The following is a 16,469-nucleotide window of genomic DNA, read 5'->3' on the forward strand; positions in this document are numbered from 1 at the left end:
TCAAAAATGTAATTTTTAAAAACACAATTTTTAAAATTATATTTATTGAAATCGTAATCTCAAACGAATCCTAAATATTCTTATTTTTTCTTACATTAATCAATTTTTGCTACAGAAAACGGCGAAAAAACTTGAGGCTTTTCCCAAACAGAGTGAGCAAACCACCAATCGAGTAATTGGGGTTTCTAATTAAAAAAATAAAAAAATAAAAAAAGATAGATCATTTTTCCTTTGCGTTGAAACTTGAAATAGGATTTCATGAAAATTCTTTAGTTATATACAATGTGTCAACATTCATTGTATGTCATATGGAATTTTAGTAGATGCTCGGAATTCCTCTCTCACATTTAAGGAGCATCCAAAATTCTATAAATTATATCTTTATTTTTATTTTGTTAATATGACATTGTTAATTAATTATTGTTAAAAAAAAAAAAAAATTGTAATGACTACTAATTAGTAGCACCACCACATAACCAAAGTGAGATAAAAATGGATCTAAATTCTTAGTAATTTTTTGTTGGAATTACTAATAATTGGGATAAAAAATTTGATGGAGCCCATGTAAAGTGCCAGCTGCTCGAGCCCATTGTTAGAACTTTTTAATTTAGGGCTGACAAAACAGGTACTTGACTCTACCCATTTACAATTTGCGAGGATCCGTTACACAATTAACTTATACACAAACATAACCTGTTTAGCTAAACGGGTTAGCAGGTATGACGATTATAACATAATAAATAGTCAAGTAATTAATCTGACACTACCTGTTTAAAATAACTAAGTCATATCGGATAGACATGACCCATATTCTTAGCAGGTAAGACTACCCAACCCGTGAGAAAATGTAAAATGTAGTTGTTTTGATGCATTGGTGAAGAAAGAGATAGGAAAAGAAGAGAAAGTGATCGGAGAGCATGGACAAGGAGGAGGAGAGCAGAGAGAGTAGGAACACAGCACGACTGGCAATAATGGAGCTGGCAGTTAGTTTAGTTTAGGATTTTTTTTTTTTTTTATAATAATGGCAGTAGACCCGTCAGACCCGAAACTTAATCAAATCTTAAACAGGTAATCCAATAAAATCGAACCTAATACCTGTTAATTCGTGTTGAATTTACGAGTCATGTCAAAATTGTCAATCTTACTTTTATTAAAAAGTGTGATGTGTATTATTATTTTTTTTAGTTTAATTTAGAGGTATAAATGGAATGGTCGAGAAAGTATAGAAAATATTGAAAATATAAAAACTGATTCGCAGTTTCACATCATCAACCAATGGAATATCTTGTGAATATTTTCATTAATTCCGAAATTTCCGGTCTTGACTCCAAGGCGAGGCTCTCAGGTCCTTCGCTTGGTTTTCAAGATCCACCAGTTGTAAAAGTCGCTCTCTGTATGTAATTATTATCTTTCTTTCTTTCTTTCTATATAGGAACCGCTCTCTACGTATTTGATTCTCCACACATATATGTTTTATTCTGAATAGCTTTGTGGAAACATACTCTAATTTGAAGTAAGGTATAAGGAACTTTCTTTCTTTTTTGCTTTCGTGCCATATGCCCTATTTTGATTATTCGGTTCCCATCAGCCAATTTGGTATTCGATCTTCTTGAATTGGCAAATCTGGGTATTCGGAATTTGTTGGGGGTTTTGGGTTGAACTGTAGCCGGGTTTTCAAATTTCTTATATTTGGGATCTAGCTTTGATCAAATTCCTTTTTTTCTTTTTTTTCTTGGTGGGTTCGTTTCTGTTTGTGTTATTATATTGAGATTTGCTTTTTTTCGCCGGAGGATAGACAAGTTTTGTGGGTTTTGGGTTGCACAACTCTCCGCATTTAGCTTGTCGGATCTTGTTGAATTATATTTATAAATGAATCTGAATTACTGACAAGGTTTTGTTGATTTTGTGGATTTGTGGTCATGAATTCCTGAGGGTTTTTATTATTATTATTATTTTTTATTTTTTATTTCTTATTTTAATATTGTGACAATGCCCTCTACTGATAACCAGGGTTCTTCACCTTTGGCCTCATTTGGCCGCTCGATCTGGAGTATGAGGAGAGAACAGGTTCATTCCATGGAACCTAATCATGAATTTAGTGCCCATGAATTAGAGCTTGAATTGTTCCAAAAACAAGTTTCAGACCGATTTCATGACCTCTCAGCTGTTAGTGCTGATGATTTGCTCTCAATTCCGTGGATAAAGAAGCTTATGGATGTCTTTCTCAGCTGCCTCGAAGAATTCAGGGTTATTTTGGCGAACAGCAAAGAATTGGTCTCTAAACCCCCTTTGGATCGATTGGTTGCTGAATTCTTTGAAAGGAGTGTGAAGGCGCTTGATATCTGTAATGCCACTCGTGATGGGATTGAAAAGATTCGTTTGTGGCAGAAGCATTTGGAGATTGTTTTGCGTGCTTTTGAATCTCAGCAGAGGGCGTGGGGAGAAGCCCAGTTTCGTCGAGCAAGAAAGGGTTTGATGGATCTAGCGCTTGCAATGCTTGATGATAAAGACTCTGGCTCTGTGTTTTCCCACCGGAACCGGTCATTCGGGCGCCATAACGCCACCAGGGACCATCATCATCGTCGGCATCACTCCTCCGGCTCGGGCTCCGGGGGCCATTCTCGGTCTCTTTCATGGAGTGTGTCTCGTTCTTGGTCTGCAGCCAAGCAGCTCCAATCAATTGCCACCAACTTGACGGCGCCGCGTGCCAATGAGGTTGTAGCCACAAATGGGGTTGCGGTCCCTGTTTTCACCATGAGCTCGCTGCTCATGTTTGTGTTATGGGTTCTTGTTGCCGCAATCCCATGTCAGGACCGGGGCCTCAACACCCATTTCTCAATCCCGCGGCAGTTCTCATGGGGAACTCCGATGCACTCCCTCCATGAGCGAATTGTAGAGGTGTCGAGGAAGCGGGAGCGCCGGAACTGTAATGGGTTGCTGAAGGAGATTTACCAAGTTGAGAGATGCGCGCGCCACATGACTGACATGGTAGATATGGTTCAATTTCCATTGACAGAGGAGCAGAAACTGGAAGTGGAGAATGGGGGCCAGGAGCTGGCGCTGATTTGTGAAGCTTTTAAGAATGGATTGGATCCATTGGAGCGCCAAGTGAGCCAAGTTTTCCGTAGGATTATGAATTGCCGAACCGAGGGTCTGGATTTCTTGAGTAAATCAAACAGTTTGGAGTAAAATGTACAAATTCGAGAATATACTGCAAGGAGGATGAATGAGATGAATTCAGGTAGATTTCTTGTATTTTGTCTCTGTACTTTGGTGTATAAAGAAGAAGAATTTGTATTTGTATTTGTATCAAGATTTTTTGGTGCATTGTAGTGCTTTCAGGATTGTTTGAATATAGAGTATCGTTATTATTGCTTCTCTTGGCTGCTTATGTTTAAGGCTTTTCAATCAGTCATTTCTGTAATATTCAATTTTTTTTTTAAAAAAAAAAACAAAAATATTAACAATCAACTTAAAATTACTTTTTTGTTAGGGTAGGATAGCTGATGATTTGGTTGGTTAAATGTTGCAAATGTTTTGCTAATTGTTTTGTAAGAACTTTACCATGCATTTAGTAGGGGATTGGGTAATTTTAGTGCAGAGTGAAAAAGGAAGCAGCATACCATGGTAAGGGGATTAAAAGAGAATTTAAGAATGCGTAACCTTACCGGTTTTTACTTCCTAATTAGTTTTAGAAACCTCTTATGTTATGTAGCTTAGCTCGTAACTTGTTTAGTTGTTTATGGGGGATAGTGTCAATTTTTTGTAGTTTAGGGTAGACATTATTGCAATCGAAATTGAAAGATTAGAAATAATATTGTCAATTGAATGGTAGTTTGAAGAAGTATGTATATTGAAACAATGACGAGTTACAACAATTCAAGAGTTACAATATGATTTGTGTAAATTAAATTTATGTTGTTAATATAGAAGTAGAAGAGTCATGTAACGTTTATACTCTTTTTTTTAAGAAAATACTTTGATATGTGGACATAGGCTATAAACTGAACTACTTTCATTCTTGTCTATCTTTCTCTCTACTATTTTTTATTACGAAACTTAACATAATATCAGAGCTTAAAAACTTATTCATGCGAGTACCCTTGATCTTGTGTGTGTTTTCTTGCTTTTTGTTCATCCCTTCCGCATATTCATTAATAACCAAAATCACCCCCACAATATCCATTCGCCAACAAAACTGCCCACTCGAGGTCCCAACTTGCAACCCAGAAAAGAAAAAAGAAAAAAATACTTAGAAGCCGAGGTCCAGATTTCATCGGATGTCATTCATGGTTGGATGGTATTGATTGAAAAGAGATTACGGATCTTAGGTTTCAGAGTTCCTCATGAGATCCCCTCCCGAGAAGTACAACATTTGGAAATTCACTCTAGGATTGCACTTCTCTAGTTTCAAAACTTTACAATGTGGTCTTTTTCTTAAAATATTCTACCAAACCTATTAATATAGGTCACTTCATGTTGATGGTGTCGACGTGGTTGGATTTTTAAGTCCCTTGATCAGCCTTCAACGTTGGGAATGATATTTCGATTGATCAGTGATGCATATCCCATCTAATATATGGAACTAGATCGTGTCACATATCTTGGTAAAACAACTACTTTCACATTATTCTATATATATATATATATATATATATATATATAACCAAAACATTTAGCTCATACATGATAATAGCATAAAAGTGCCTACTCATATTTCTCTTTTTCGTTCTTTTTTTTTTCTGAAATTATTTTGACGTGAAATTTGAGAGTAAGATAAAAGCTGCCAACTCATATTTTTTTAAGGAATACCTAAATTTTTCCTTCATAAACTACAGCTAATGTGCCACTTAGAGTATTTTATTTATTTATTTTTTACATGTCTACACATGGGAAGGAAAAAAATAGATTCAAACTAGTGACTTCCGCTTCATGAAACGTGGTACACAGTCGATTGAGTTACTCCTTTGGGGACACCATTTAAGAGTATTCTCATTAAACTTTGTATTCTTTAGTTAAAATTTGAATAAGAAACTCTCATTTTTAAATTTAACTAGCAACTTTTCAAAAACAGCACTCAAGAAACTTTTTAAATCTCACTCTATTTTATTTAAATATAATTTTTATTATACTTTAATTTTTATTTTTTTCTCAAAAGCGTCCATGCGGAGAGAAAAGGAAAATGAATATGAAAATGTGTGAAAATACGATAGAGAAGAGGTTTTTTTTTTTTTTTTTTTCAGATTTAGAATACAATTCTAACAAGAATTATAATAAAGAATGAGAAGAGAGCTTGATAAATAAATGTTTTTGTGAGTTTTAGTTAAAATTTGACTAAATAAAAGTTTATCGTAGTTGCTCTTACTTCAATAAAAGATTTGAAATTAGTGCACGAAAAGTAAGAGGAGATTTGTCCCTTGTAATTGCAAATTGCAATAAAGTAAAAAATGAGTACTAAAACTAGTTATTAAATTTTAGATGGATTATTATTAAATTTTAGAAAAAAGTTTATACACTCTTCTCAAACTATCACTCAATTGACAATGTCTTCAAGACAAAAAAAAAAAAAAAAAAAAAAAAAATCCACATACTTTTGTAAATAAGACAATAATATCCCTATAAATTCAACCCAAAAAAAAATTTCACTCCCTCTTTCATTTGTTTTTTTGTTTTAGTTTTTTTTTTTTTAATTTAATTTTATTAAATGTATTTTTGTCATTAGGAAAAACATTGACAATTTTTAGTATTTTAAGGAGACATTATCCTAATTGAAAATTTGAAGAGATCAATTGGGTGATTATTTGAAAAAAATATGTGATTTTTTCCTAAATTTTAAATTTAATGATAATTTTTTATAACACTAAAAAAAGGTATGCATTTAAAAATATAAAAATGAGAATATCTATTGAACCTTGTTACTTTGATTTGCTCATAATCAGGGTTCTTTTATTCAAAAACTTCATATTTACTTGTGCAACATGTGCCCATAAAGCCAAAAAAAAAAAAAAAACACAAAACAAAACAAAACAAAAGTTTAAAAGTTTATTAAATGATGAGATTTCGCCCACACAGCTTCCTTCCTTGACAGACGTTTAACCTATATTGACTTCAAAATCAGGATCTGCATCTGGATACACAACAAATACCAATTCACTTAGAGTTATCTCCATTTTCAATAGAACCGAAAAATGCAAAATTATCTAATTTACAAACAATTCACTGTAGTATTTAAAATAAACTCAAAAGTTTATGAGATAATGTTAAAAAGACAATTTAATCTTTACAATTAAATTCTGTCATCTAATTTAATAAATTCTATTAGTGTTACATTTGCTTAAATATGACATATGTTACAATTTGTTTCAAACTATCGAAACTGAATATATTAAGTATGTAAACCAAATTTAAGTATAAGGACTAAATTATTTTTTTAATATACGTAAAAATCTTATGAAATTATTTTGATACAAGGTTAATTGCAAATATGATAAATTACTTAAACTAATTTTACATTTTTTACTAAATAGAATAAAGCAGGTGAGGTGGCAGTGCGTCAAAGTTAAGCCAAGGAAGACAAGATTTACCTGGACCGCATTTTATCTGACACTTTCTGTCACACCGTTGCATAAGCCTCGCTGAATATATATAAATAACAACACACAAAGAAAGACATTAAAATAAATATTAAAAAGAGTTAAATGCCCTTTCCTTCCTGTTTCAACATTTTTATTTATTTTTTAATTCCTTGTAATTTTCATTTCATAAAGATAAAAATTGTCATCCATTAAAATTTTGTCCAAACTTAAGAGACACGTCATTATTAATCAAATGTAGTTATTTATCATATAATTAATTTTTTAATTCTTTTAATTTTTTTTTAAAGAAAAAGAAAAAAAAAAAAAAATTGAGCGGCTACGCTCGGGTGGCCAGATCTGGCCGGTTGGAGTGGCGAGCCACCACGGCCAGATGTGGGTGGACGGGTCACCCCAAGAGCCCAAGGGGTGGCCGAAACCACCACCTTTGGCTAAGCTCTCAAACACAGTACGGCTATGACTTACGAGAAATCTCTTCAAGCTTCAATCTTTTAAGCTAACTTTTTTATTTAGTGACATGGTTTACTGATCTGGGTTTTCATTAGTTCCCATTCAGATCATAGATTCCATCACTTTTTGGCCCCTGCTACTTCACGTTGAAGCTGTCAACAGAAACAAACCCAGTTGTTTCTCGAGGTTTTAATGGTTTCTTGTTTGGTATAATCAGATTTTGAGAAATGGGTTTTGCAGCATCTGGTCATGGGGTGGCTCCCCCAAACCGGCCAGAGTGACCGGTTTGGAAAAAAAAAAAGAAAGAGGACTTACTGTCAGGTTGAACGCAGCCGGTGGAGCACTGGTCATAGCAATCGGGATCTGCGGGCTCAACCCTCTCCATTTGTGAAACGACGACAAACAGAACCAACACTGCAACCATAATCTCCTTCCTCATTTTTCTTTGCTTTCTTTCTTTCTCCGATCTCATATCTTATCTCGTTTCCCTCTTATAGACGCATTTGTTAAAATATGCCCATGAGCTTTACATGAAACTACAGAAATGCCATGTGACTCAAACCTTAGACAAAACTCTATCGTCTTCTGTCTTGATATTTGCTAAATTAAAGCGTCGCAAGCAGCCGCCTACTTTGAATCGCCGACAAAAATTTGTTATAAATTAGTTTTTAATTAATTTATACAAAACAATCAATCTGATATGTGTCTCTTAAAACGTAAAAATCACGCATTATTAAATACTTTTCATATTTTTTTAACAATTATATTACCTTATTATATTAATTTATGAGAAAAATATAATTTAGCTCCTCAAACTATCAGTTATTTTTATTTTAATCCCCTAATATTCAAAAAATAATAAAATAGCTCTCCAAACTACAAAAAAGTTGTAATTTGACCACTCTATTAGTCAACACCTTCAAATATGATGGAAAATGCAAAACGACGTCGTTTTTTGAGGTTAAGTTACGAAAATACCATTTTGAAAAAAAAAAAAATCAATTTAAAAAATACCCCCCAAAAATGACGCCGTTTAAAAAAAAAACAATGGTTTTGGGATGGCTCGCCGGCCCATGCCTGTGCGGTGGTCGCCCTGCCACACCACAAGTGTGGCCACCCCGCAGGCCGATGGGCCACCCCCATGGCCATGGAGGTGGCCGCTGAGCCACCCCTAAACCACCGTTTTTTTTCTTTTTCCCCCTCAAAACGACATCGTTTTGGGAGCATTTTTAAAATTAATTAATTTTTTTTTTCCCAAAATGGTATTTTAGTAACTTAATCTATTGAATTCTATCCTATTTAACGGTAATGACTAACGGATTAGCCAAATTGTAACTAGTTAGTAGTTTGGGGGACTACTTTATCACTTTTTGAACATTAGGAGGCTAAAATGAAAATGACTGGTAGTTTAGGAGGCTAAATTATATTTTTTCCTTAATTTATATAAAGTGTTAGAACAGTTTTCCTCACGGTGGATTGTGCGTTCTTCGGGGCCTTCAAGATCTGCAATATGTCGTCATTGTGCACTCCAAAAGAGCAATTGTCCAAGGGTCTCCCCGGGAGATCGGGGACACTCCGACACCAAAGTTAGACAGTTTCTAAGAAAAAGATCGTGCTTCGACACACAATCATTCAATATGCTTAAAGGGACTAATTGAGCTCTAATTCATAATTTCTGAGGAGAAAAAATGTTGAGAGGGTATGAGAAGATATTTTTGGACCTTGTGTAAGGGCCTATTTATAGGTTTGGGGTGTTGAAGTAGACTTGGATTGGGTCTTCTTATTGGAGTTGGATTAGGAGGAATTGTGCTCCTCTTTCTCCTAATTGAAATATATCTTTATATTTAATTAATAGCCCTTGCTTATTTAATTAATATTTTTATGGGCCTATCCTTGGCTATTGGGCCCAGATTTGGTGGGCTTGTAGTATGAATTTATTCCCAACAGTTACCACCAATTCCCTTAGCTAAGGTACTTGAGTAACGGGAATTTAGTCAAAGCCTTTTGGCAGCTTGTTGTTTGACCTTGTCCAAGACTCGTGTCTCCCTAGTGAGTGTGCTTTGAGATTGTCAGTCAGAGCTCTTCAGCTTTGAGTTCTCGGGAGCACCCCCCAGCTCTATCCTTTGCTCGGGGGTTAAACCAGTCCTAGTTTCGAGATACTCGGGGATCATGCCCGGGTCCCTCTTCAAGTTGTAAAGATAATCTCAACCTGCACAATAACCGTTAAGCAGTAATTTATAAGTCTTTCGACAGACTAACATTTGTTTCCCATTCGCTTTGGGGTGATTTATTGTTTTTTTCCAAGGTTTTCTCTTTGTCTCTGAGTATCTTCCAAGGTTTACTCATTGTTGCCAACAGTGCCCCCCAACTCTTTACTTTGCCCAGAGGTTACACCTGGTTATTGACTTCAACATATCCGGGAGTCACATACTCGGTTCTTCTTTGACATATCCGAAGGTGACATACTCGGTTTTTCCTTTACATATCCGGGGGTGGCACACCCGGTTTTTCCTTAACATATCCGGGGGTGACATATCCATTTCTTCTTTGACATATCCGGGGATGACATACTCGGTTCTTCTTTGACATGTCCGGGGGTGACTTACTCGGTTCTTCTTTGACATGTCCGGGGGTGACTTACCTAGTTCTTCTTTGACATGTTCGGGGGTGACATACTTGGTACTTCTTTGTATGTCTGGGGGTGACAAACCCGGTTCCTCTTTGACATATCCAAGGGTGACTTACCTGATTCTTCTTTGACATGTCCGGGGGTGACTTACCTAGTTCTTCTTTGACATGTTCGGGGGTGACATACTCGGTACTTCTTTGTATGTCCGGGGGTGACAAACCCGGTTCCTCTTTGACATATCCGGGGGTGACTTACCCGATTCTTCTTTGACATGTCTGGGGGTGACTTACCCAGTTCTTCTTTGAGATGTCTGGGGGTGACATACCTGGTACTTCTTTGACATGTCCGGAGGTGACATACCCGGTACTTCTTTGACATGTCCGGGGGTGACTTACCCGGTTCTTCTTTGAGTCCGGCTTGACAAACTAAGCTTTAACTTGCAAAATAATCTTCAACCAAGATGTTTGAATCTTTTGACAAACTAACCTTTACTCCCCTTTGCCACAGGGTGGCTACTTGTTTTTTGACCGGGTTGTCTCCCGTTATTTGCTTTTACTTAGGGTTTTCTCCCTGTACTCGTTTTTATCCAAGGTTTTCTCCTTGTCTTTCTTCCCAAAGAGTAATTGTCAAAGGGGGTCCTGGGGACCGGGAACACTCTGATGCTTAAATTAGCATTACTCATTATTCAAATTAAATTTATTGAAAGACAATCACCGAAAACATAAACAATAAACCAAACGACAATACCCGGGTATAATACTCGGGTGTACTACTCCTCCTCCTCTGTCATGCACGAGCTCTTCTTGCAGAGTTAGACTCTCCTCCTCCGGCGAATCCTCAGGTTATCGTCCGGATCTCAGCTACTACATCTTGATTTCTCGATTCCTCGTGTCACTGACTCCTACTCCTTTCTCTACTTCTGTCACCTCCTTCTTCTTTGCGTCCCCTAAGATCGTCTTCTCAGGGGTGATTCTCTCGGCCTTCTCTCGAGTGTTATAGTCCCAGCAGTCATGGAACCGATTGACCCTGTCATCACCTGGGGAACCCCTCCGATCTCCCAAGAATTGACTCAGCTTGCCATCCTCTATGAACTTCTCTATTAATAGCCTCAGTGCTATGCATCCTTCTGTGTAGTGGCCTCCAGCTTTGTGAAACTCACAATACTTATTGCTATATTTCTCAGGTGGATTACCTACTATTTTTGGTGGTCTGATGAACTTTGGATCTTTATTGGAGGGTTTTGTTCTTCTAGAACCCTTTGGGACTCCTTCTTCTTCTTTTCTTCTGCTTGTTCCGGTTATCTGGAGACTGGTGCTATCTATTGCCTCCAGAACATCAGCTTCATTGATAAACTCCTCTACCTTACTCATCAATTCTTGGAGATTGTTCGGCGGTCTTCTCGCCATCTTCCTCACCACTGGTTCTTTGGTTAAGAGCCCGTGATAGATCGCCGAGTACACGAAATCATTTGTAGGCTCTTTAATTTCCGTCTTCTCTAGGTTGAACTGAGTTATGAATTGCTTCAGGGTTTCATCATTGCGCTACTTTAGAGTCAGTAGATAGGACTATGGTTTCTTCCGAGTCTGTGAAGTCATAAACTGAGTCAAGAATACCCGGCCTAGGTCTTTAAATTTGTCAATTAAGCCCGGGTGTAACGCGCCTCCTTCAAATGATATGATATTGTCCGCTTTGGGCCAAGCCTGCATGGTTTTACTATTGGGTTTGCCCCTAAAAGGCCTCATACCATTTAGAGAGAGTATATTCCATATAAACACATCATCTTTTTCATGCTCAGGCAATGTGGGACGTCACAATCACCCACCCCCTCTTAGGACTCAGCGTCCTCACTGGCGAATCTCATGGGGCTTGTGCACGCTCCCCCCATCTCAGGCTGGGCTATGGCTCTGATACCATATGTAACACCCCTCCTTCAAGTGATATGATATTGTCCGCTTTAGGCCAAGCCTGCACGGTTTTATTATTGGGTTTACCCCCAAAAGGCCTTATACTATTTAGAGAGAGTATATTCCATATAAACACATCATCTTTTTCATGCCCAGCCAATGTGGGACATCACACCAGGGGCAGCTTTCTGAACCAGTTTTGTGCACTTCTTGATAAAGTAAGGGGTAAGGCCTAGCAAGCCACCTCGTCTTGGATGCCAAGGAGGCGTACATGTGACCGTAAATCCTCCAAGTGCTCGATCGGATCTTCGACAACCTTGTAACTCATCATAGGAGTGACCTTGAATTTTTTGGGCAACAGGTACTCTTCCACTCGCAGGGAGAAAGGTGAATCGGTCCCCTACAGCATATTCTCCAAGAAGGTGTCCTTCCCTTTATTCTTCCTCTCCATCTCCAAGTTGGTGAACCTCTTGTCAAACTCTGCCATTCTCCGGTTGAGTTCGTCATCCCGAGTGCCATTGACTTTGTTATCATTTTCTTCCTTCCGATTTACATGTTGCTCGAAGTTGTCTTCTTGGTGTCCTCCTCCAGGTTGGTTATGAGTGTCAACCCGACTATTGTGCTCTTCTTTGTCCCGCCTACCACGGGTTTCCTCCCTGAGACTACTCGGATACTTGTTGAAGGAGTTCTCCATTTTTTCGTGTCAAGGCTTCGATTTGTGTTGCCATCGCAGCAAAGTGTTCAGGATCTCCCGGTTCCGGTTGACGAGGAGGTATGTTGTGCTGGACCAGTCCCTGCTGATCTATAGGATTAACAGGGTTGATGCTGATGACTGGATCTATCAGGTCAACCTGGCTAGCGTGTTTGACCGGTTTTTGATTAGGTTGGACTAGTGAACCAACCTAGTTGGCTAGTCCCGCTTGTGACTTTCCCTACCGAATTGCCACACTTCCCAATTGCATTATGGCCACCATGACGAAATTTCTTCTTTTTTTCTTGCTTCTTCTTCTTCTCTTCCTTCTTATTTAGGATAGGATATCCTTAGAATGCAATAAGTTGGAATAAAAGCTATCCCTATTACCAAACAACCCAACCTTCTAACACCAAACCAGGATAAGGAATCCTTACACCGGAATAAGCAAACCCTGTTTGGGTCTGGAGAGTGGTAGATTGGCGACCCAAGGAATGACGGTCACGTTGGTGAAAGTTTGGAGGTTTGGCGGTAGTGGGTCTCCTGCAATAGTGGGCCTCTGGCGACTTGGTTTGGCAAACGGCAGTGCTGGGGCTCCAGGAATCGACGAACAGCAGTGTGGCGTTGTGCGCGTCTGGGGCAAGTGGCAATGATGTGCGTTCAGATCTCCAGCAGTGGTGGATCTCCGATAGGTTGGTTTGGCAAACGACAGTGTTGCATTGTGCGGGTCTACGACGAGCGCCAGTGCTGACATTCGGATCTCTAGTAGTGGTGTTGTGCATTTGGATCTCTAGCAATCTAGAGAGCTACAGGTATGTGCGTGTTATGCCAAATACTACCTAAATTAATAGATAATAATTGGTATGTTTTAACTCGGAAGTGTTCAAGATCAAAATAGTAGTATAGTGCACAAAGTACGAGATCGTTCGCACAAAGATTGTTGATTTCGCTTAGAATTGATTAAAATATCAACTTTCTCACGAAATTGATATTGATATATTGAAAATAAATAAAGATAAATAAAAGGTAGGGCTTTGATATCCACCACTAATCATGCTCAAATAATATAACAATATGCCAATTGATGTGGTATTTTTGTGACAAAAAATATCAATAATAAAATTACCACTCGCAATAGGACGAATCTTTGTAGGATACGGCTATAGAGAGGGTGTCAAACCTCAAGGACTGCAGGGGTTTAATTATCAAAATTTGAAAGATTAAAACTAACTTAATTAAAAGAGAATGATTTGTTTGTGTAAATTTAAAGTGCATAAAATAAACGGAAATAAAGGAAGTAAATATATGAGAGAGAGAGAGTAGGGTATTGACTTCACCTCTATCCGCACAACAATGGTTAATCATAATTAATCCCAGAAATTCATTCTATACATGTTATAAATATAAATAAACAAGAAACTACCTTATTAAAGAATAAGCATAATCTATCTTCAGTTGGCACGGATCGTCTACCTAACCACTAAGATGCGGTACGACCCGTCTTCCCTAGGTATAAATTATCAAATTCTTTAACAGGATACATATAATCAATGACTAAGTGTAACCCATCTTCGGTTGGCACAGATTGTCTACCTAAATTACACTAAACTAGCGTGTAGTACAATCCGTCTTCCTTAGGCATGGCCTACAAATCCTATTGATCATATGTCAATTAAACCCATTGTATAACCATCATTCTCATAATCACAAAAAACAAGAATGATTTGAGATCAATAAAAGTAAAATACTTTCTAAGACAAGAGAAGAATTTCACAAATATTGATTTTGGAATTTAAGAACAATTGCATTTAATATGAAGAACAAAAATCAATTGTAGCAATCCTCATAGTTATACAATTAACATGCATAAATTGAAAATCTAGAAATTAAATACAATCAAACCATTGTGCTTGGATAGGGTTACATCAACACCCCACAAATGGGTTTAGCCGCTCATGATCTTCTAAGCTCCAAAGACAATTTACTGAATTTTTACTCTAGAAAGCGGTGTGTCTGTTTACAAGGTTTAGAGCCCTATTTATAGGGATTAGGAGAACCCTAAAAACCCTAAAATTCCTGAGAAAACCGGAGAGCAGTCTCCCAGTCCAATTGGGAGACAGAAATCCAAGTCCACGCTGGAGAGGAGTTCTTGCCGTGCACTGTACGCTCGAGTGCGCTCGATCCAAGACTTGGTGCGCTCGAGCGCAGTGCGCTCGAGCCTGGATGGTGTGCGCGCGAGCGCAGGAATGTGCTCGACCCTTGATCGCAGACGCTCGAGCGCAGTGCGCTCGATCCCATGAATTCTGCTCTCGATCCTAGTTCCAGAATACTCAACTTTTGGATCTTTTAACCCCAATTTCCAATGGTTTGTCAAATAAGACCTGAAACATAAAAACAAAACAAAATCAAACAAATAACAATGCTAAGGAATTAACATATGTAAATTAAGGGATTTGAATGTGCAACATTCGGTGCTTATCACACCCCCCAACTTACATATTGCTAGTCCCTTAGCAATATAAAACAGAAAATAATCTGAAAAACAAAAAAAAGATAAATCCAGCTTTCGTGGGACGTACGGTTGCATTTAGCATATGTAACAAGCCTTTTAAACCCCTAGGAATTCCCTAGAGGACGAGTGAAGTCTCATGAGGGTTTTCCAGGAATGATACCCACAAACATTTTCTAACCATGTAATTCCTAAGAATGCAATCTCGTGACCATCATGGTTTTCAGTCATTAACAGGCTTAATAAAACAAACACTATCTTCACAATTTCAGGCAATCACAACTTAGCTCCAATCATGGCAATTATGAGATATTACAAAATTCAATTAATGTATGTGAACTCAACACATGATCAAGGGATTTCAAAACTAAACTCAATCATGCATGGATCAATACTCAAAATTCATTGGACTCCCCATCGGACAAACAACCAAGGCAACTTCTTTTTTTTTTTTTTTTTTTTTTTTTCACTTAGCTCCCTTAAGCTTTCTGATTGACCCATTTATCGAGTGTTAGGCCAATGACTCCCAAACCAGATGGTTTTAGAACATTAGGTGTAGAAACACCCCTAAGGACTTACTAACTCGGGTCAAAAAGGCTACAAAGCTAAGCTACTTTTTTTTTTTTTTTTTGTCAACCAATCCAAACTTTTCACTTTTTGACGCGAACACTCACTGCTTAATGAGGCAAGAGGTCCGGTTACTTGGTGGAAAGTTTAAAATGATCATTTTTATTTATTTATTTAATTTTTTTATACTTTATGCCAAAGTTGTTTTCCCAATAAGTTGCCCAACTACATTCCGAATATTAAAACCAAACATTTTTTATTCTAGATTTTATACCCCACACACTATATCCAAGTGTGCTTGTGAAAATTAAACTGAAACAAGTAATATTTCATGCTGCCAATGAGGGTAACCCAGTTTTAATTTCTTAATCAAGTGATCATGTGTTCGTCATATTAAGCCCATCAATGAATTTCAAACCACAATAGGAAAATCAATTGCATGCTCAAAACTATCATGTATATGCCCACACCCCCCAACTTAAAGTGCACAATGTCCTCAGTGTGTGGAAAATAACAATAAAACAATGCAAGGGGAAAAAGAAACACCAAACCTGTCACTATGGCGCAGAAGAAGATGCCCCTGGCGCAGGTGGCAGCCGAGCTACAATGGCACGCAGCAGTTCTTGCTGCGCTTCAAATCGTTCATCTGCCTAGCGCATGTCTTCCGCTCTCTGGTTTGCAAGCTCAGCGCAGAGGTCCTGCAATTCTTTATGTAAGGACTCATACTGTGACATGGTCAGAGTGACTGTAGCTGGTGCTCCCATGCTATCGACCAGCGCTGCTGGAGGTGGCTCATCATGCACAGGCCCATCAGCGTCCCTATCGACCGCTGCTGCTGCAGGTGCCCGACATCGTCACGGCATGTGAGAATAACTCTGATTCCACTGGATCAGACCAAACTGAGGATGCGTGGAGATAGGACCATCAGTCGGGGTACCCTCTATGCCTCGGGTCTGAAAGATCTGGGTGAGGAGAAACGGGAATGGAAGTCCCCATGACGCCAAACCCTGCGTGCACCGCACAATTGCCCCATCCCAAAACTTGTGCAGCTGGTCCCAAATGAGCTGGGGAATGGAGATCCAATAGCCTCTCTGAAAGGCATAGAGTGCGGCAAGAAAGGGGCCGC

General features: G+C 38.1%; 1 protein-coding gene across 4 annotated transcripts; it reads left to right on the forward strand.

The window, feature by feature from the left end:
- The first annotated feature begins 1,257 nt into the window (after positions 1-1,257).
- Positions 1,258-3,379, forward strand: LOC132185748 (protein BYPASS1-LIKE). 4 transcript variants are annotated; one of them, XM_059599531.2, is made up of 2 exons: positions 1,258-1,393; positions 2,011-3,379. In XM_059599531.2, the coding sequence occupies exon 2, from the start codon at positions 2,053-2,055 to the stop codon at positions 3,187-3,189; it is 1,137 nt and encodes a 378-aa protein (XP_059455514.1). In that variant the 5' UTR covers positions 1,258-1,393; positions 2,011-2,052; the 3' UTR covers positions 3,190-3,379. The 4 variants fall into 4 exon arrangements, with proteins under 4 accessions (XP_059455514.1, XP_059455522.1, XP_059455529.1 ...); XM_059599539.2 differs by lacking the exon at positions 1,258-1,393 and adding an exon at positions 1,406-1,518; XM_059599546.2 differs by lacking the exon at positions 1,258-1,393 and adding an exon at positions 1,406-1,513.
- The last annotated feature ends 13,090 nt before the right edge of the window (positions 3,380-16,469 follow it).

Source organism: Corylus avellana, chromosome 2 (genome assembly GCF_965113065.1).
Source record: "Corylus avellana chromosome 2, dhCorAvel1.hap1.2, whole genome shotgun sequence".
Lineage (NCBI taxonomy): Eukaryota > Viridiplantae > Streptophyta > Magnoliopsida > Fagales > Betulaceae > Corylus > Corylus avellana.